At 44.3% G+C, this 20,485-nt stretch overlaps 1 protein-coding gene across 3 annotated transcripts in view; it reads left to right on the top strand.

Annotated features, from left to right (window-relative positions):
• ME3 (malic enzyme 3) overlaps positions 1-20,485 on the top strand; it is a 130,234-nt gene that overhangs the window by 58,155 nt on the left and 51,594 nt on the right. For all 3 annotated transcript variants that reach the window (XM_053306378.1, XM_053306380.1, XM_053306379.1), the window contains 3 exons: positions 5,351-5,484; positions 6,362-6,511; positions 19,906-19,981. In XM_053306378.1, the coding sequence (XP_053162353.1) occupies positions 5,351-5,484; positions 6,362-6,511; positions 19,906-19,981 (360 nt within the window). The remainder of the gene's footprint in view (positions 1-5,350; positions 5,485-6,361; positions 6,512-19,905; positions 19,982-20,485) is intronic.

Genomic DNA, 20,485 nt, shown 5'->3' with positions numbered 1-20,485 from the left:
GGTTGAGTTTTGACAACCTCCCTTTCTCCCAGAAAGAAAAGGAGAGGAGAGCTGGTCTTGTGGTAGCAAGCTAAGCTACCACAAGACCAGCTAAGCAGGATCTGCCCTGGTTGCATATGAATGGGAGACTTGATGTGTGAGCACTGCAAGATATCCCCTCAGGGGATGAAGCCGCTCTGGGAAGAGCAGAAGGCTTCAAGTTCCCTCCCTGGCTTCTCCAAGAGAGGGCTGAGAGAGATTCCTGCCTGCAAACTTGGAGAAGGCGCTGCCAGTCTGTGAAGACAATACTGAGCTAGATAGACCAATGGTCTGACTCAGTATATGGCAGTTTCCTATGTTCCTAAATGCTCTGTGCGTTGGCATCCCCATACTAGCATCCTCCTTGATGCTGGCTTCTCTCTGACCTTTTGCGCTAACCCACTGACATGAGGTGGGCCACACCCATTGCTGGTTGAACCACATTATCTAGATTCCTGCTAAGTTATTTATTGGATTACAAGGTCAAAGGGGAGCAAAGTTCATCTTACAGCCTTGGTTCTAACGAGCTATTTTCTCTCTCCTGTTCTGACGCACAAAACACTTCTCATTAACATTTGCAGACATGAAAAGCTACATCAGGAAACCATCACAGGAAAATGGTTTCTTTGTGACTGTTTGTGATTCATGATATTTCCTTTGTCCCCGTGGGCAGTTCTGACCTAGGCTTTTGAATGCTTGGATCCTGGAATTGAGGAAAAATGGTCAGAGGGGAGTAAAATAATTTCCAGCTAGGGCAGAGGTTCTTGAACTTGGGTCCTCAGATGTCGGTGGATGACAACGCCCATCATCCCTAGCCACAATACTCCCAGAACAACACTCCACCAGATAATTCTCAAGTGTGGGGAGGTTCATTTAAATCTTCAGCTAGTGGGTTGGCATCCACACAAGTAGGTCACAGTGTTTCCTAAAGTGGGTGCCCCAGAGGGACTACAACATGCGCTTTAAAAAGTAGAGGCAAGCTTGTTGTTGTGAACCAAGAAGGAAAAAGAGTTTGTCTACACTAAGGATTCCCAACTTTGAGTCCCCAGATGTTGTTCGAACGATCATCCTCAGCCCCAATGGCCAAAGGAAGTTGTAGTCCAACAACATGTGGAAATCCAAGTTTGGGAACCTCTGGACAACACTACAAATGTTTATTGGATCTATGGTAGTTTAACTGTCATGGCTTCCCTCTCGGTAACCTGGAAATTGTAGTTTGGTTGCGTACTAAGAGTTCCGATAGAAATTTTTTTTCCCCCTCCGCTACAAAATTAAGTAAAGTTGTGCCGTCAAGTCGGTGTCAACTCCTGGTGACCACAGAGCCATGTGGTTTTCTTTGGTAGAATACAGGAGGGATTTCCTGCACAGTATTAAATGATGCCTTTCAGCACCTTCCTATATCGCTGCTGCCCCATATAGGTGTTTCTCATAGTCTGGGAAACAAACCAGCAGGGATCTGAACCAGCAACCTCTTGCTCCCTAGTCAAGTTACTTTCCCGCTGCACCATTAGTGGCACAAAGGGAACTACAAATCCCACAGTTTCGTGGGAAGAAGAAATGACTTCTGAAGTAATATGTTTACAGTGTAGATGTCCTGAAAAAGGTGAGGGATAAAGAGAGAGAAGAAACTGATGGAGATATGTTATTAAAAAGTTAAACTTGAGTTCCATGTTAAAGATAGGGGAGGGATCTGGCCTTGTGGTAGCTAGAGAGAGTGGTGACTCAGCAAAAAAAAACCCTCCCTCAGGCTGACTGACTGGCTGGCTGGCCGGGACAGGTCAGGGGGTTAATAATTTACAGCAGGGTTTCTTAACCATGGGCCCCCAGATGTTGTTGGACTACAGCTCTCGTCATCCCCAGACATGGCCTTTGTGGCTGAAGATGATGGGAGTTGTAGTCCAAAACATCTGGGGGCCCAAGGTTAAGAAACCCTGATTTACAGGATTGGCCCACCACATGGTCTTAATAGAGATTATCACAGTAGCAAGTGTGAATTGTCTCCTTTGCTAAGCAGAGCCCCCTTTGGTTTGCATTTGGATGGGAGACTACATGTGAGTACTGTAAGATATTCCCCTTAGGAGATGAGGCCATAGCTCAGTAGAAGAGCATCTGCATGCTTGAGGGAAGAAAATCCAAGCTTCACTCCCAGTCATCTCTAGGTAGGGCTTGGAGAGACTGCTGCTTGAATCCTTGGAGAAGCCACTGCCAGTCAGTGTAGAGTAATACCGAGCTAGATGGACCAATGGTCTTGACTGTATAAGGCAGCTTCCTATGTTCCTGAAGTAGGCCTTGGGTCTAGACTAGTTAAAGACAGCTAGGAACATAGGAAGCTGCCATATACTGAGTCAGACCATTGGTCTATCTAGCTCAGTATTGTCTTCACAGATTGGCAGCAGCTTCTCCAAGGTTACAGGCAGGAATCTCTCTCAGCCCTATCTTGGAGAAGCCAGGGAGGGAACTTGAAACCTTCTGCTCTGCCCAGAGCGGCTCCATCCCCTTGAGGTGAATATCTTACAGTGCTGGCACATCAAGTCTCCCATTCATATGCAACCAGGGCAGACCCTGCTTAGCTAAGGGGACAAGTCATGCTTGCCACCACAAGACCAGCTCTCCTCTCCAGCTGCTATAAAGGAAGGCCATCCTGCCATCCAAGAATGCTGGATCTAGACAGTTTTTGCATTGTTCTGTAGATAATGCAGACATCCTGACTAATGCCATGTGCATGCTGCTGATGTCAGCAAGCACACTTCCAAAGCACATACACTCTTGCACAAGAGCGCAAATACTTCTGGAGTTCTTTTTGCACTCCAGAAGTGTTCTGTTAGAGTAGGAACACATCCCTGGCCCTGGGCTGTGTTTCTGCTCTAACAGAGCACAGGGAGAACTCCACATGTATTTACAATCTTGTGCAAGAGCTTATGAGCTTCGGAAACGTGGAGGCTAGGGCTGCACGCTTGCTGGTGTTAAAAGCGCGCACATGGCATTAGGCAGGATGTCAGCCAATGTAATTATTTGATGGAGAAATGTAACAAGCATTCTGTGGCTCTAGCAAGGCATTTCTATGCTAACCGACATATGCAGAATGTTTATTGCTCTGTTCTGTCGCATCAGCTCACCTTTTGCATCACCTGGCTTCTTCCTTTCATCCTCAGTGACTATCTATACCTCTTTGCCGCTAGAGGAGGGAGATTGCTTTGCTGGCAGATTCAGCCGCACATAGCCTTCCTGTGAGCCCGCACGTGCTGCAGGGATGACTAAACAGATTGGGATGGGCGACATCTGTGCCCAAGGCAATATTATTTCCATTTAGGTTACTGCATTTGGTGGAATCGAGAAATTAAACATATGTGTTATTTTTAAAAATCTCACTTGAAGGGTCGCCAGGAGGTGGTGTGACTCACGGCTTCCACATCATAATAAACAATTCAGCTGCCTTGAACAGCATGTGGTAACATATTAGAGTGAACTGGATGGAAATATTTTTATTAAAATATTGGCTTTGGTTTCTGTTCCATAGAAACATGTAGAATGATTTGCAGTACTGATTTATATATATATATATATATATATATATATATATATATATACACACACACACACACACACACACACACACACATATACACTCTTGCATCTCAGAACCAATACGCTTTCCCCCTACCCACCTGTTTCTTGTAATGATGAATCTTTCCAGTTTTATCAGCTGTCATAAATTGTTGGTCAGAGTCAACTAGATAGGTCGTGGTACTTTTGGCATATTTGTTTATAATACCGTATTTACCCAAATAGAAGATGACCCCTTTAAACATGGAGGTTAAATACAGCGTTTAAGATGTCGCCCCCAATTTCTAACATCAAAGAACTTGGAAAAAACCTAGTCTTTGGATTCAGGTGAATATAGAAGGAGGCAGACTGGTGACTCAAACGGAAGTACTTTTTCACCCAGCGCATAATCAACTTGTGGAATTCTCTGCCACAAGATGTGGTGACAGCCAACAACCTGGATGGCTTTAAGAGGGATTTGGATATCTTCATGGAGGAGAGGTCTATCAACGGCTACTAGTTGGAGGGCTATAGGCCACCTCCAGCCTCAAAGGTGGGATTCCTCTGAGTACTAGTTGCAGGGGAGTAACAGCAGGAGAGAGGGCATGCCCTCAACTCCTGCCTGTGGCTTCCAGTGGCATCTGGTGGGCCACTGTGCGAAACAGGATGCTGGACTAGATGGGCCTTGGGCCTGATCCAGCAGGGCTGTTCTTATGTTCTTATGACTCATGGGCCTCATCTGCCTCCCATCTGCCAGGTATTGAGTAGGTTCAGCTCCATACCTAGCAGCTCAGAGGATGCACCTCATACGCCACCTATAAGCCAGGTATTGCTACTTGGGCTCCTTGTGTTCAAGGAGCTGCTTCTAAGCAGGACAACTACAGGTGCTGGGGGCATAGGGAGATAAACTGGAATTGTTCTCCCTGGAGGTGTCCAGACCCCAAGCAGTTTAGTTGAGGAGGATCCAGCCTGTAGGATTAAAAAGTTGACTCTCTCTTACCTTTTTTAATTTGTTTTTTAACTGATTTTTAAAGAGTTTTTAAATTGCTTTGTATTGCATTTTCTTTTTTCTCTTTTGGTCTGTTTAATGTGTTGTGTGTTTTTATTGGATGCTTTAATGTTGTGTTGTGAGCCTCCCAGAGAAACATTTGTTAGGGGCTGGCTAATGAATAAAGTTGTTTGTTATCATTTATTATTATTATTGTTGTTGTTGCTACTACTAGTACTACTTGGGTACCAAGTGTGCCAGTATTTCAAAGATTTTAATATTGTTGGAGAGTTCTATTCACAGCCTACATATTAGCCAAATGTTGGCTATGCTCCTGTGCTAACAAATCTTTTGCATGGATCACTAACGCACAGCAAATGTTATAATGGTCTTTTAATTATTCAGTGGCTTCCAGTGAAATATTGTGCTTATCTAAATCCATTTTATGATCTAGATTGTTATCTAATCTGCAGCTTGTCAGTTGGTCAAAGACCAAAGTAAAGTATCTATCTAATTGAATCTGCAGCTTGAACCTGTTTTACCTGTGTGAACTTCAACTCCCCTTTACAAGTACTACTGTTTCTTCCTTGTCTCTCGACCCAACTTACCTCAAAGGGTTGTTGTGAGAATTTCATTGTGGAGGGAGGTCCAAAATAAATTGACCCTAAGACGGAACTCAGCTGTGCAACATATCCTGAAGAGAATTCCACCAAAGTGGAGGTCTAATTAGGCTTCTTTCCGCAGAAGACAGCAGATCCATCCCATTGCTTCAATCACATCTTCCCTCTCTTCCTTTCCCAGGGCATGGCCTTTTCGCTTGAAGAAAGACTCCAACTTGGAATCCACGGCCTGCTTCCTCCTTGCTTCTTGAGCCAAGATGTTCAAGTTCTGCGTGTACTGAAAAGCTACGAGACCAAATCTAATGATCTAGACAAGTAAGCAAACAGGAGCCAGGAACATTTTGCTGGAAACGGTGCTGCATGGGGAGCAGAGCTCAGTCCATGGGACAAAGCCCCTGGTTCAAATCTCTGCTCACCCAAGAAGCTAACTGGCTCCCAGCCACTGTTTCTCAGTCCAACATGGCACCCAGTGCCAAGTTTTAACATAAAACCAACAGGTTCACAAGGAGCTAAGGTTTATTTAATTAAACCTTCATGTGTTTGCTTGTCCGAACCTGAACAAATCAAGGTTTATTTTGGGCTCTCAGGCCAATCTGTGAATTCTAGGTTTGAAGTAAGTTTCAGAACATAGGTTTGTGTTAACATTCAACCTGACAGTCTTGGTTCTATTTTGATTTGTTTTCTTAGCAGCATCCGTAAGATGCGAGCTGAGAGCAGCTGGAAAACAGTTGCTGCTCTAGGTATGAATTGCTCTCAGGCTCAAACTATGTATGGGCTGTAAAACGTATGACCAGCACTCTGAACTGAGCTCAGGAACAAAGCCAATACCGGTCATATAGGGATGGAGTAACGGCCTGTGAATGATGATGGCAGCAGCACCACTCATCCCCAGCAAAGAACTTTAGAGTTGGGTTCTTCTAGTACAGGCCCCTGCTCAGTATAGGAATGTGCTACATCATTCCCCATGGATAACCCTCCAGCCTTTTGAAAACCTCCAGCAAAGCAGAGCCCATTTCTGCATGAGGCAGGCTCTTCCACTGGTCATTCTCCTTAATAACAACTTTGAGAAGCTCTGATTGAGATAGCTGAGATTTTTTCAAATTAGGCAGAGGGCTGGCGGAATTGCCCGTGACTGGAACGGTGACAACTGATACCTCCTTCTTGCTTTTATCCGCCTCCCGCTCCACCCCAGATACATCATCCTTATGACTTTGCAAGACCGAAATGAGAAGCTGTTCTACCGAGTTCTCACATCGGACATCGAAAGATTCATGCCCATAGTATATACTCCCACGGTTGGCTTGGCATGCCAGCAGTACGGGCTGGCTTTCCGAAGGCCTCGGTGAGTAGATGGAACAATTCTTACATTCCATACCCCATCATTCTGCCTTTCCCCTCTTTTTAGATAATTGGAAATTAATGTTCTTTATGAACTTGCCACACATCTTCTTATGGGTGGTCCCCAAATGGGGAGAAGGGGAAACCTATGTGCTTCTGGATCAGTGTAGTTATCAAACAGCTTGGTGTGTGAGTGTTCTTTAATGACAAGCTGGGGAGAATTCCTCCTTTCCCCCCTGTAAATAGCAAAACAAGAGTTGTTTTGTTCTAGAACAGTCCAGTGCAGTCTGGATAACCTAGCCACAAAATGTCATGATGGATCCTCCATCGGCTCCGTAACCTTTAAAATTCTTGTTGCCTTGCTGTGTAGCCCTTGGAGGTAATAGTGAAGTGGTGGTTGTTGTCGTTTGGTACTAAAATGCCTTTTGCTGAGTCAGGCAGTCAGAAGTTGCCACATACATTTGTCCTTCCTGTATATGGTCCAAAGGGGACTGGCTAGCACCTGAAGAAGCAAAGCGCAGGAAAACAGACTTGGCTGAGAAAGAGGCTGGCCAGAGCAAAGAAAAGATCACCCCGCAAAATCCACAAGCCAATTTAAGAGAGCCGAGAAGCTCTAAGCTGTAACTGTTGACCAATGTTCCCTGTAACAATGGCCTTTGGCCATTGCAGCTGGGGATTATGGGAGTTGTAGTCAACAACATCTGGGGGCCCCTGTTACAAGGAACACTGCTGTTGACCTGCCTGCTGACTGCCTGCTTCTTGTTGTAGGGTTGTTGAGAGGCTGGAGCCAAAGGAAGGAAGGAAGCTCCATTGGGCAGAAGTGAACTTTTATGTCAAAGCAGTGCAGGCCTGAAGCAATTTGTAACAGTTCTGCTTCAAAATCTTTATATGAGCGGGTTCAGACAACCTGCAAAAAGTAAGTAGGAAGGTAGCGGCAGTTCCTGGCGAGCCGGTGGTTCCTGGCTGTCACTGAGAGTTCTGCCCCGTTTCCATGTCATCTTAAGACGGAAATGTCGGGACCCCTCTGCCATCCAACGTTGTCAAAACAACTTCAAATGCTGGTGTACGAATATCGGATTGAGGGAGGAGTCTCGACATACTTAACTTGCCATTTCCAGCTTCAGAAAACACAGAAATGGGAGGAAGTACTGGTGAGCAGTGAAAGCACATTCACCAGGAACCACCACTTCTTCCTCCTTAATTTCAGCGGGTCGTCTAAACCCACCGTACATCCATGCATGTACTCTCAACAGGTGAAACCCATAGCAAAAAATGAAAATCTCATATGTCATATTAGTGAGGAAGGGACAGAATAGGGCATTGATGGAGAACAGGAAGGTGGAATGTAAGATTGGGAGGGTCTTGTCGGAATGGGCTTCTTTGTTTTCTTGTTTAATATAGTATATTGTGTTGCTTTCACTAGCCAACATCCAGAGCAGCAATCTGGGGGTGCAGCAGAGCTGTGTCCCCATGCAGAGAGCTTGCTCAATGTTAAATAGCTCTGAAGAAAAGGGGCATCTTTCCTTTGCATGAATTTATAAATTCAAGATGAATTTATTTATTTTATTTTATTTCTATACCGCCCTTCCAAAAATGGCTCGGGGCGGTTTACACATAAATATTTATATAAATATTATATTATAAATAATAAATAAATAAGATGGATCCCTGTCTCCAAAGGGCTCACAATCTAAAGAGAAACACAAGACAGACACCAGCAACAGTCACTGGAAGTACTGTGCTGGGGGTGGGGAGGGCCAGTTACTCTCCACCTGCTAAATAAAGAGAATCACCACATTAAAAGGTGCCTCCTTACCAAGTTAGCAGGGGTTATCTCTGTGTTGTAACAGAACAGCATCTTTGAAGAGGCCTCTACTCCCACTTGTGAGTCAAAAAGGGAATTTTTTTTTGGTACTAAAATGTCTTTTGTTGCCAAAAAGAAAAATCTTGTAGGATAAGTCTTGCCACTTACAATTTTTGTATGTACTTGTATTAAAAAGAACAATTTTTTAAAAAAGAAAAGAAATCTGTTCCCCAATAAATTGAAGCACTTTTTTAGTTGAATAGGGCTTTAATCCTAAACATTTATTAGAAAGTGCATGCACTGTGGGAAACATCTATATTGGGCAGCAGCAATATAGGAAGATGCTGAAAGGCCATAATCTCAGACTGCGCAGGAGAAGGCAATGGTAAACCCCTCCTGTATTCTACCAAAGAAAACCACAGGGCTCTGTGGACTCCAGGAGTTGAAATAGACTTGACAGCACACTTTACATGCATTGAACTCAGTGGAACAACTAAGTATACTAGTATATAAGGATTGAGTGTTAGGTTTTTGTTTGTTTTTCCTCCATTGATTAATCTAACCTGGAGTTCTCACACTTGAGTCCCCAGATGTTGTTGGACTACAACCCCCATAATCCCAAGCCATAATAGTTTGGCCATTCTGGCTGGAAATGATGGGAGTTGTAGTCCAAAAGTGTCTGGCGATCCAAGTCTGAGAACCTCTGATTAATCCAATCAGTGTTGCTGTTCTAATTTACATGCTTGGAAATGTTTATGTTTTAGCAGAGATATCCCATGATTAAACATATTTTCTGGCTTTTTGTGATTATATCAAGCTTGACTAATCAGTCCTCCGATTGCTGAAATGGAGCGTTACAATATGCAAACACGTCTTTTGCATTATGAAGTTTTCTCTTTAAATGATGCATCTTGATTGTTTTCATAGCCATAACTCATAACAGCTGAATTCACTTGTGTGATGTAGAGGCAAGATTCATCCATCTATAGGTCTATAATTTCCCCCCAATATAATGTGTACATAATGCATGCATCATAATAATCAGCCTGGATGGATGATGTATTCTTCATCAGTGCATTCTAATCATAGTAATCAACTAAAGTAAGCAACCATTTCACATCCTAACCTTTATTTTAATCTGTTCTGCTTTTGTACATTGTAAAGATAACTTTCTTACTTCAAACAAATGCACATTCCGCTTATTAGGCTCAAAAGGTTAATCAGGTAAAGCAAAATAGTTTCCTAGCCACCCATTTGATGTTGTCAGACAGCAAACCTGTTCTCACAACCAAGAATTAGAACCCATGAGACTCCCACCTACCCAGCCCATTCAAACCTTGGTAGCCCAGCTTTTTTTCAACCTTGCTTTTTACCCAAGGTGTAGGACAAAAATAGCAGCTGTCCTGCCTCAGCCATTGATCATGTGGTGAAAGCGCCATTTTAAGCAGTCCCTGTGACCATGTTTGTCAGAGAGTTCTGCAGCTACAAGGGCCAATCAGAGGAGGGCTGTTGGTGTACTGAGGGCTGCCTCTATACTGTGAGTGCAGTGCATTCTGGGATACCTCCCTTGATCCTTGGAGCACCTATAGTAGCTCTCTTTTGCAAAAATGGAGCCCGTGGCTGCCATGGTCATCTGAATGGTGTGTTTTTGCAGATCCAAATGGAGGGTCTGCTCAACTGTGGGGATCAGGGTAGGAGCTCTTCCCTCCCCCAAACCAGCCCCAGATGATCATATGAAAGACCTTACTGAGTTTCAGAAGCCACATTTCTGGGCTTTCTCCAGTTCAAAATCATTGTTCCCAACCTGGTTTTTCACCCACAAGAGAGAAAGATATGGGAAGGAAATGAGGACAACACTCCCCTCTCTGCATTGCTGGCCCTGAAAGCCATTTGTTTCCTTCCCTCCTTGAATAGACATGATGCATGGACATTTGATGTGTCTCCAGTTACCATCAGTATGTCTGATGGCGACCCGGAACCGGGCCTTCTCTGTAGCTGCTCCTGGCCTATGGAATGCACTCCCGGCAGATATTTGCAGTTTAGGCTCGCTGTTGGCCTTTAAGAGAGCCTTAAAGACTTACTTGTTTGGCCTGGCCTCCCAAGGTTTTTTAATTGTTTCTTAACGTATTTTAATTGGTTTTAAAGGGTTTTGAATGGTTTAAAAATTGTTTTTGTTGTTTTGAGCACTGTGTTTTAAATGGTGTGTGTCTTTATGTCTTTTTATACTTGCTGTACATTGCCCAAAGCCTTTGGATGGGGCAGTTTATAGGTAGATAGGTTAAGTAAGTAAGTAAGTAAGTAAGTAAATAAATAAATAAATTTGACCTGGGAGTGCGTCTACTGGGTAGAATAGAACTGGGGAGACCCAAGTTCAAATCTGTGTTCAGTCATGCTTGCATGCAGGATTCCAAGTTCCCTCCCTGGCATTTCCAAAACAGGGCTGAAAGAGATGCCTGCCCACAACCTGGGAGAGGCCGCTGCCAGTCAGTGTAGACAGTGCTGAGCTAGAAGGACTAATGGTCTGACTCGGTAGAAGGCAGCTTCCTATGTTCCTAATAAGGGGATGATGAGAGTTGTAGTCCAAAAATAGATGTAGTCCAACAAACTGTGGACCCAGGTTTGAGAATCTCTGACATACTGCATGGACAATAATAATTTTTTTTTTTAAGCATGGAAACCAAGCAAGAAACAGGATCTGCTGTTGCCAATCAAAAGGTGAATACCCTTGGTAACACTGTAAGGGTATTCACACAACAGTTTGTGAAGGCAGGCAGAGGGGAAGGCTGTAAAACCTTCCCTTCCCCACAGACAATCCAGTAAACTTTTCTGGGTGTGCAGGCGTGCTCCCAGTTGATCAGCTGCTGTGCCAGTTAGCACAGAGCCCGGGATGACATGTTACAGCCTCCGGGTATCCCACAATGCCCTGTATGCCAATCACAGTGCATTGGGAGATTCCCCCAGGAGATGGGTGCTCTAGGTGTCCATCTCTGTGACCGCGCAGGCTGCAAGCAGCTTGTACTGACACACAGTCCTGGAAGCTGGGTTATGGGTGTGCTAAAAAGCCGGGCTCAGCGGCACTGCCCTGCTGGGATCTGGCCCGATCCTGGTGATCTTCACCCACAGCCTAACCCCGGGTTGGGCTACATGTGAGAACAGCCTCTGGGGCTGTTCACACTACTGCACACACAGCCAGGTAGGCGGGGGAGAAGGCAGGGTTCAACCTGCCTTCTCCCAGATGACTGCTCACAGCACAGGCAGCAAGCCACATGCCCACACAACTAGAGCTGCTGGGAGCAGCTTGGATGACTCTCTGCGTTGCTCCCAGCACTGCTGGTAAACAGAGGCCGGGACCCGTCGTCCCGGCCTGCAGGAATCCTACAATGCACCACACAACACATGTGATGCATTGGGGGATTCCCCCAGAGCGCCCGTCTCTGTGTGCGGCCGAGGTTGGAAGCTAAAAAGCCAGGTTAGGTGGTGCTGGCCCACTGGGATTGGGCCCGATTCTGGCAGTTCTCATGCACAGCCTAACCCGGGCTGGGCATCCCGGGCTGCGCATGAGAACAGTCTGTCTGTTACGTTAACCAGTTTGAGGAGATCTTGCATGTTGAATACTATGGCGGGAAGGGATGTGCAAACCGGCTCAACCTTGAGCCAGTTCACCCTCAGACTGGTCCAGCTCGATGTTAAGCCAAATACACACATCCCACCCAGCCGGCTCAGGGCCAGTTCGGGGTTCTAACGTTTAGAATTTAAAACAAAAACACTCACCGTCTCTGGGGGGCACTGCCACGGCAACAGGAGGGTCTTCGGTGGTTCCACCTCCCCCTGGTCTCAAAATGGCCCCGTACATGTGCACTGGCCATCTGCATGATCCTGGTCATGCAGCGCATGCATGGCAGTCTCCAAAATGGGCCAAAAACGGCCTGAACTGGGCCATTTTGAGACTTGGGGGAGGAGGAGGAAGCGCCGGAGATCCCCCTCACCCAAGGCCCTGGCAGCGCCCCCTGGAGGCAGGGAGTGTTTTATTTTTGAGAAACACTTTATAACCCCCGAACTGGCTTGAATTTGAACAGAGCCGGGGTGTGTGTGTTAATGGGTGCAAAACCAAATATGCACAGTTCTAATTCAGACTCGAACTGAACTGGGCAAACCATGTGCACACCCCTGTTGGCGGGTCATGGTGGGGTGTCACTGGGCAAGAACTCTTTAGCTTCCTGAGAGAGATAACTGTTTCAGTGGCTGGGAGTATACAGAAAACAGATGTAGGGGAGGCCGTTTTATGAGGGAAAATGAAAGAAATTAGGGGAAGGAATGTTGGCTCCCTTTTTGGTAAACATAAAACCACAGTAAATATCTCAGAAATGATTCCCTCCTAACTTGAAAGCCTTTTACCATTTTGTATTGCTTTTAAATCCTGCATCAAACTCTTTGCCAGTGAAGAAGATTGCCACTTGCAGCATTAGACTTATTTTTTGCCTGTCCTGCTGGAAACCAGCTTTATGGATTAATGTCAATTATCAAATGAATGAGTGTGGTAGGGATGTGCACAGAACCGTGGCAGGGATGCCACTTTAAGAGCGGGGAAGGGTACACTTACCCCTCCCACCACTCCCCCCCCCACAGCGTCCTTCAGTAAGACAGCTGATCGGGTCGGCAGTGTACCTCCCTGTTGCCCCCGTTGGACGGATATGGCCGGAAGTCACGCAGGCACGTTGGGGACTTCTGGCCATATCCAGCCAACGGGGCAGCAGGGAGGTATGCTGAGGCCCTGATCAGCTGTCTTACTGAAGGACGCCGGCGGGGGGTAAAGCAGCCAAAGGGGTAAGTGCACTTCCCATCGCTCTTAAAGCAGCACCCCCACCACTTTCGAACTGATGGAACTGGCGGTTCTTCGAACCGGTTTGGAGGCCCATAAAGGGCTTCTTAACCGGTTCCGTGCACATCCCTAGAGTGTGGTTATAGTGCCAGATAAGGACTGAGGAGAACAAGATTCAAATCCTCACTAAACCATGAGACTCACTAGGTTCAACCAATCATCATCTTTCAGCCTAATCTACCTCACAGGATTGTTGTGAAGGGGATATGGGGTTGGGGTGGTGAACCATGTGTGCAAAACATGCTCTTCCACTGAGCCTACAACCTCATCCCCAAAGATGGTGCTGCCTCTTGCTGATTCAGGCACTTGGTCCGTCAGTATTGTCTACACTGACTGGCAGCGGATCTCGAAGGTTCCAGGCAGGAGTCATTTCCAGCCCTATCTGGAGATGCCATCAGGGATTGAAACTAGGACCTTTGGCATGCAAAGCAGAGGCTCTGCCCCTGAGCTTCAGCCCTGTCCCCTATAGTTCTATGAATAGGACTGCATGATGGGAATTGGTCCACTAATAGCTGGAGAACCTCAGATTGATCACTCCGATCTCATTTAACATACATTGCATTGGCTGACGCCTGAACTACTGAAACATGGATGCATCATTGCTGCACATTTGCTCCAGGCAAGGGGGAGCTTTTGGTTTCTCCTTTCCCCCAAAAGCTTCCTGTGACTCCTGAAAATATGTCAGTGAGGGCTGCACAGCCTTCAGGGACACCTTTTTTTTTTTTTTTTTTTTTTTTGGAGAGTCACAGGGGAAGGAGAGATCCCCAAAACTTCTCCCTCCCATCTGTTATGTGTGAAGCAATGATATACATGCACTTTGGTAATCTGGATGTCAGACATGAAGGCTGTTCTCGCAGGCAGCCTAACCCAAGCTAGGGCAGCAGAGCCTGGGTTAGGCTATTCATGTGCAGTGCTGGGATCCACACAGATAACAGTGCTCCCCGTCCTCCTAACCCCACTTTGAGGCCCGGCCCTTAGCTGAGGTTAAGGGCGGAGACGCAAGCGAGACTGTGTGTGTGTGCTTAGGCTGCTTGCAGCCTGACTGCACACAGAGACAGGCGCCTCGAGTATAGTTTCTAACCATAGGAACTTCTTCCAGTCCCTAAGGGTCTTTTGAGTTATAAGCATGTGTTTGTACATGAAATCTTCATAATCCTGACTTGGAAGCTGCCTCTTCTGGCTCCCATACTAAGGTCTACTTTAAAATATGCGATGACAGCTGCAGAATGTTTATTCAGCAAAGGAAGGGCACCTTTTCTTTCTTTTCTGCATACAAATTATTTCAAGGGGAATCAGACTTCTTAACAGAATGTTAGGATTTTATCCTAGAAACGTCAGTATAAAACTTTCTCATTCCATTCTTTTTCGCGTTTTTAAAATATCCTCAGCTCTTTGTGTTTTATCTGTAACCATTAGCCGAGTCTTTACACATAGAAGTAATAAACAAATCTATAAAAAGCGACAATTAGTCACTGAAGTTATTTCAACTCATCAGATGGTTAACTGCGTTCTGTTGGGAGAAGTTAAGTGCAGGCTCAGACAGAGCTCTTCTGTGCAGGCCCTTTCTCAAATGATGTGCCTGATGGCTTCAGCTTTCCCTAAAGAGCTAAACAATTTTGGATGTTTTGCTTTGCAGATTTCAGAGTCTGAATGAAGTTGCTACAGCAGTTACAAAAAGAATATCTGTAGACATAATTAATGATGGGTGTGGCCCCTTGAAAAGGATCTCTGGAGATCTGTGCTTCATTGCATAGATCATTTGTTTTGTTTCTAGAAACAAAACATGAGCTTTTATTCTAGGCTTAATTGAATATATTCAATTAAAGTAAAAAGCCATTGGTTTACAAGGATCGTTATGGGTGTTGCAGCTGCAGCCGAGCTCCAAAAAACCGAGGAGATTTGATGGCCCATGATGTTCACACCATGGGGGCGTGAGAGCTGATATCTAGTCTGAGATATTGTACTGGCCTACAAAATCATGACCATGGAAACACAATTTGGCTGGGTCTTCCATGCTCCAATCCACTGCCTGAGTAGGTTGATGGCAACAGCCAAAAGCTGGAAATTATTGTTATAGCACAATGTTCCAGAAGAATTTGGTAACATGTGCCTCTGATCATATAGTGAGAAGCCACAGATGCTCCAGGGCAGGGCAGGTCAAATGACACGATAGAATGCTCTTTTACCTCTCCACCCATAAAACACAGGCACTCCCGTGCCTGGTTAATATATTGTTGGATGGTAGCATCGCTAAATTTTGCAGTGTGTTCTGCTTTTGTGGAGCAGTTAGGAATCTTCACATCTAATGAATAATAAGGGGGGCACATTAAAGAATAATAAGTACTAGCTGACCTGGCACAGAGTATTATGCGCCCCTAGTTCTCCCTGTCTCTCCCCCTGCTCCCTTCAGCCCCAGTTTGTTCTCTCTGGCCAGCCTGCCTGCCTGCCCGCCGCTTTCTCTTGCTGGCCAGCAGTGCAAGTTGTTCTGCTTGGGGATGTGGCAGGGAAAATTTGATCTGATTCTTCCAGGTGTATCTTGCTGATGCATGATCTTGTTCATCTACCTGAAAACTCCATTCCTCAAAAATATAATTTATTTATTATTTATTTGATTTCTATACTGCCCTTCCATAAATGGCTCAGGGCAGTTTATACAGAGAAATAACAAACAAATAAGATGGAACCCTGTCCCCAAAGGGCTCACAATCTAAAAAGAAACATAAAACAGACACCAGCAACAGTCACTGGAGGTGCTGTGCTGGGAGTGGACAGGGCCAGTTACTCTCCCCCTGCTAAATAAAAGAGAATTACCACATTAAAAGATGCCTCTTTGCCAAGTTAGCAGGGGTTAATAAATAATTTGAGATTATAAAACTGGTTATTATTTTTGTTTTTAATGTTGGAGAGAGGCTGACTTTAATACTGCGCTCGCAGAAACAACATATGGATTTCTGTGCACCAGCACAGGTTTTGGGGAAGACCAGATGTGCACTATGGGAAAGGAGTGGGGAGTCCTTGGCCCTCATTTTCTGCTCCTGCTGTGCCTTCCAAATAAGATGCTGCACCTAATCGGCAAACATCCTGCAAGCAGGAATTGCATTCGCTCTAGGATCTAGGCTGTCCTTTTTAATTTGACTATTGATATTCTACAGGCGCACACCACAGTACTGATAAGAGACCAAAATTTGGAATGCTTTAAAGAAGATTGGAAACCATTCTTATTATACTTAAAGAACTATTTTCCTAATATTGATTTTACAACAGGGTTTGAAATTTAGTAATATTAGCAGGTTGGGTAGATCAAAACGAGTTTGTAAGGTTTAAGATATATGTTTTGAATTATTATTATAGCAAGGGTTAATTTTATAATTGGTGATTCACAAGGAGATGTGAGCGGGAAGTCAATATTTGTTAATGTAATGTGAATGTCAAGATATTGTTAAAATCAATAAAAATTTAAACAAAAACAAAAAAAGATATTCTACAGGCGCACATCAGACTTGGCCAGTGTACTTGTCTGTTTCCCCTGTGCAAAGCAAGCCATCCTTTTCTTCCAACCACACCTCTCTATATATTAACTAGGCGCAGGAAATTCTAAGATAAAACCAGAGTGTATGATGAGGTCACTCTATTGAGGGCCTCTGTAACTGACCCTCAGGAATCCCTGGCTTGTGGAGTGTAGTTCTGGTTGCGTGGTTGGTTGGATGGTTGGCTAGTTACACACTGTGCAGTGCCCAGAGGGTGGTTTCCACACCACCTGCACTGCTGCAGGCATTAAAACAAAATTGTTGAGTTGCCCAAGATCACAGTTGCCCAAAATTGTGCGGACACAGTTGCACGACACTACAGCCATTCACTCTAGCGTTGCACAATTTACTGTGCACGTGGTATATTTTTAGCTGCATGGGGATGGGATTAGTTAGGATGTCGGCCATGTTGATCAGCAAAAAAGTTGCGAAAACAAAACCCTACATGGATTCAACAATATGTCAAGGCGTCAGAAAATAATCCAAATATATACATATATTTTAATATAGTTATTATAAAACTAAACCCTTGGGGAACACTGTTCAATTACATAAGGAGTTTTAAAACTCAATCAGTAAAACTATATCTATATACACATAACATAGTCCTTGAGATGATCTCTATATCACATTTTTGTAACAAATATTTGTTACCAGCCTCCACTGAGATAGCTTACCTTGCATGTTTTGTCTTATAGTGGAGTTTTGTTAAATACAATATTTGCCACTGAAGACGACTCAACTAGAGTTGAAACGCATCTGGCAACAGCATATCCATGAACAGATGCTGGCAAAACTATGATATGTCATCCCTCGGCTAAAACAAGACATTGGGAAGGTTAACTTTGACTTCTGCCATCTTATCAATGAGTTTTTGGACTATTGGACTTTTTAATTTGATATAGAGATCATCTCAAGGACTATGTTATGTTATTAAAAGATCAGCAGAAAAGGTGCCATAGTTTCTTGTTAATGTCTATTTGTCCCCTCAAGGAGTTCAGGCCCAAGTCCAAGAAAGCTGGCTTAAGCTGGAAGTGTATACCTCACACTTAATGTCACTATACCCCCCAAAGATGCCCTTGATGAGTTTGGCAGGAGATCACAATATTTTTAAAGGTTTTGTTTTTTTAATCAGGCTGAAGCAATTTAGAGTTTGATAAATCATTACCAACGTTAATGATTGTGGCCACTTATAGTAATTCAGCCTGTTACTGTTTTCCCCTTTGGGTCAAGTCAAGGGGAATAACAAAAACTTCTTTAAATATATCAGAAGCAGAAAACCTGCGAGGGAGGCAGTTAGATCCTTATATGATGAGGGCATGAAAGGGATTATTATTTATTTTATTTATTTTTACACTTATATCTTGCTCTTCCTCCAGAGCGGTGTACATGGTTATTTTTATCCTCACAACAACCCTGTGAGGTAGATTAGGCTGAGAGATAAATGACTGGCCCAGAGTCACTGAGTGAGTTTCATGGCTGAATGGGGATTCAAACTCGGGTCTTCCTGGTCCTATTCCAACACTCTAACCACTACGCTATGCTGACTCTTAAGAAGGATAAGGAAATTGTAGAGAAGCTAAATGAGTTCTTTTCATCTGCCTTCATGGCAGAAGATACTGACCATATACCCACTCCAGAACTCAGCTTCTCAGGCTTGGAGGCTGAAGAACTGGGCCAATCTGAGGTGAAGAGGATGTTAAGAACATAAGAATATGAGAACATCCCTGCTGGATCAGGCCCAAAAACTGGTGGGACCATAAAATTGAAAAGGTTGTAGAAAATGAAGATGCAAAAAATATTATGGGACTTCTGACTACAAACAGACAAACATCTGCCACACAATACACCAGATATAACTGTAGACGAGAAGAAAGAAAAACAAGTTAAAATAATCGACATAGCAATACCAGGGGATAGCAGAATAGAAGAAAAAGAAATAGAAAAAATCACAAAATACAAAGATCTACAAATTGAAATTGAAAGGTTGTGGCAGAAGAAGACCAAAATAATCCCAGTGGTAATTGGCGCCCTGGGTGCAGTTCCAAAAGACCTTGAAGAGCACCTCAATACCATAGGGGCCACAGAAATCACCATCAGCCAATTACTTTACTGGGAACAGCCTATTCCCAGCAACTTCACTGGGAACAGCCTATATTCTGCAATGATATCTATAATAATAACAGCAACAACATTGATAATAAAATTCAGCCATCCCAGGTCCTTGGGAAGGACTCAATGTCTGGATAAAACAACCCGTCAATAGCACCTGTCTGACTGTGTAAATAATAATAATGATGATAAATCCCCTTTACAAGCATAGCTCATCAAACTGCGTCAAACCAGTTTGACCTGGTTTGATTGAATGGAACGGACAGGGCTAGTTGGCCGTGAGAAACCCCAGGATTGCTCCTGATTCAGCTGGTCCGACCCTGGGTAGCTTTGATTCTAAACCCAGGCATATAGTGAGGTAGGCGGACAAGCGTGGACCTCCATCTCACTCACTGGTTGTGTGGGTCATCAGGCTGCCGGGAGCTGCTCCAAGCTGCCAGTAGCCATATTGGTCATAGAGCCAGGGGGAAGGAGCGGAGTCCTGGTTGGACTCTGGTCATCTGGGGGAAGGCAAGTAGGTTCCTGCTTCCCCCCCACCCCAGCCCACTCTGTGGTCATATAAGCAACCTTTCTGTGTATCAGGGGTTTTCAGACTCGGGTCCTCAGATGCTGTTGGTCTACAAGTTCCACCATGGAGTTCATGATACAAGTATACAAGTTCCATAATGGATGGATTTCCAACCTTTATGAAAATCCAGTAATGGGAGTTGTACTCCAACAGCATCTGGGGACCCAAATTTTTAAAACCCTACCTTAAAGGCATGGCTAAGCCTGTGCCTAGAATGGCCAAAAGCCATTGCGGATGTTGGGAGTTGTTGTCCAAATAGTCTGTGGACCCAAGTTTGAGAACACCTGTTGTGTCTGTTCTTTGCTATAGGTTTGGAGGCTCAGTCTCAATAATAACATTGCTGAGGCTGTGATTCTTATTTTGCACACCAATATATTCTTTCCCTCTCCTCTCCCCCCACCCCAGCATTGCAACTACTGACTAACTTTCTCTCTGTGATACTGAATTTTTCTTGCATGGTTTACAATGGTTGATATTGGTTTGGTTTCTGTTTTCCGCTCTCTTTTAGTGGGCTGTTCATTACCATTCATGACAAAGGACATATTGCAACCATGCTGAATTCATGGCCTGAGGAAAACATAAAGGTAACGCATATGTCGATTCATTTCTAATGGAACCAAAACTGATATATGGATTCTAACACCATAAATAGCAGGAACAGATTTTGTACAGTATGTATCTATATATTTATTTATTTGAAATATTTCTATACTGCCCAAAACTTGCATCTCTGGGGGGTTTACAATTAAAAACAGGAAAAAAGTAAACCAACGAACAATTAAAATAATTTAAAACATTGAAACATTTAAAACCCAATATTAAAAGCATAAATCTAATTAAAAGCCTGGGTGAATAAATGTGTCTTCAGTGCCTTTTTAAAAGTTGCCAGAAATTGGGAGGCTCTTATTTCAACAGGGAGCGCATTCCAAAGTCCAGAGTCAGCAACGGAGAAGGCCAGTCCCCGAGTAGCCACCAGATAAGCTGGTGGCAGCCGCAGACGAACCTCTCCAGATGATCTTAATGGGCGGTGGGGCTCATGGCGAAGAAGACGTTCTCTTAAATACCCAGGGCCTAAGAACATTATGAGG

Source organism: Hemicordylus capensis, chromosome 3 (assembly GCF_027244095.1).
Source record: "Hemicordylus capensis ecotype Gifberg chromosome 3, rHemCap1.1.pri, whole genome shotgun sequence".
NCBI classification, from domain to species: Eukaryota; Metazoa; Chordata; class Lepidosauria; order Squamata; family Cordylidae; genus Hemicordylus; species Hemicordylus capensis.
This window is presented reverse-complemented; position numbering and strand designations above follow the sequence as displayed.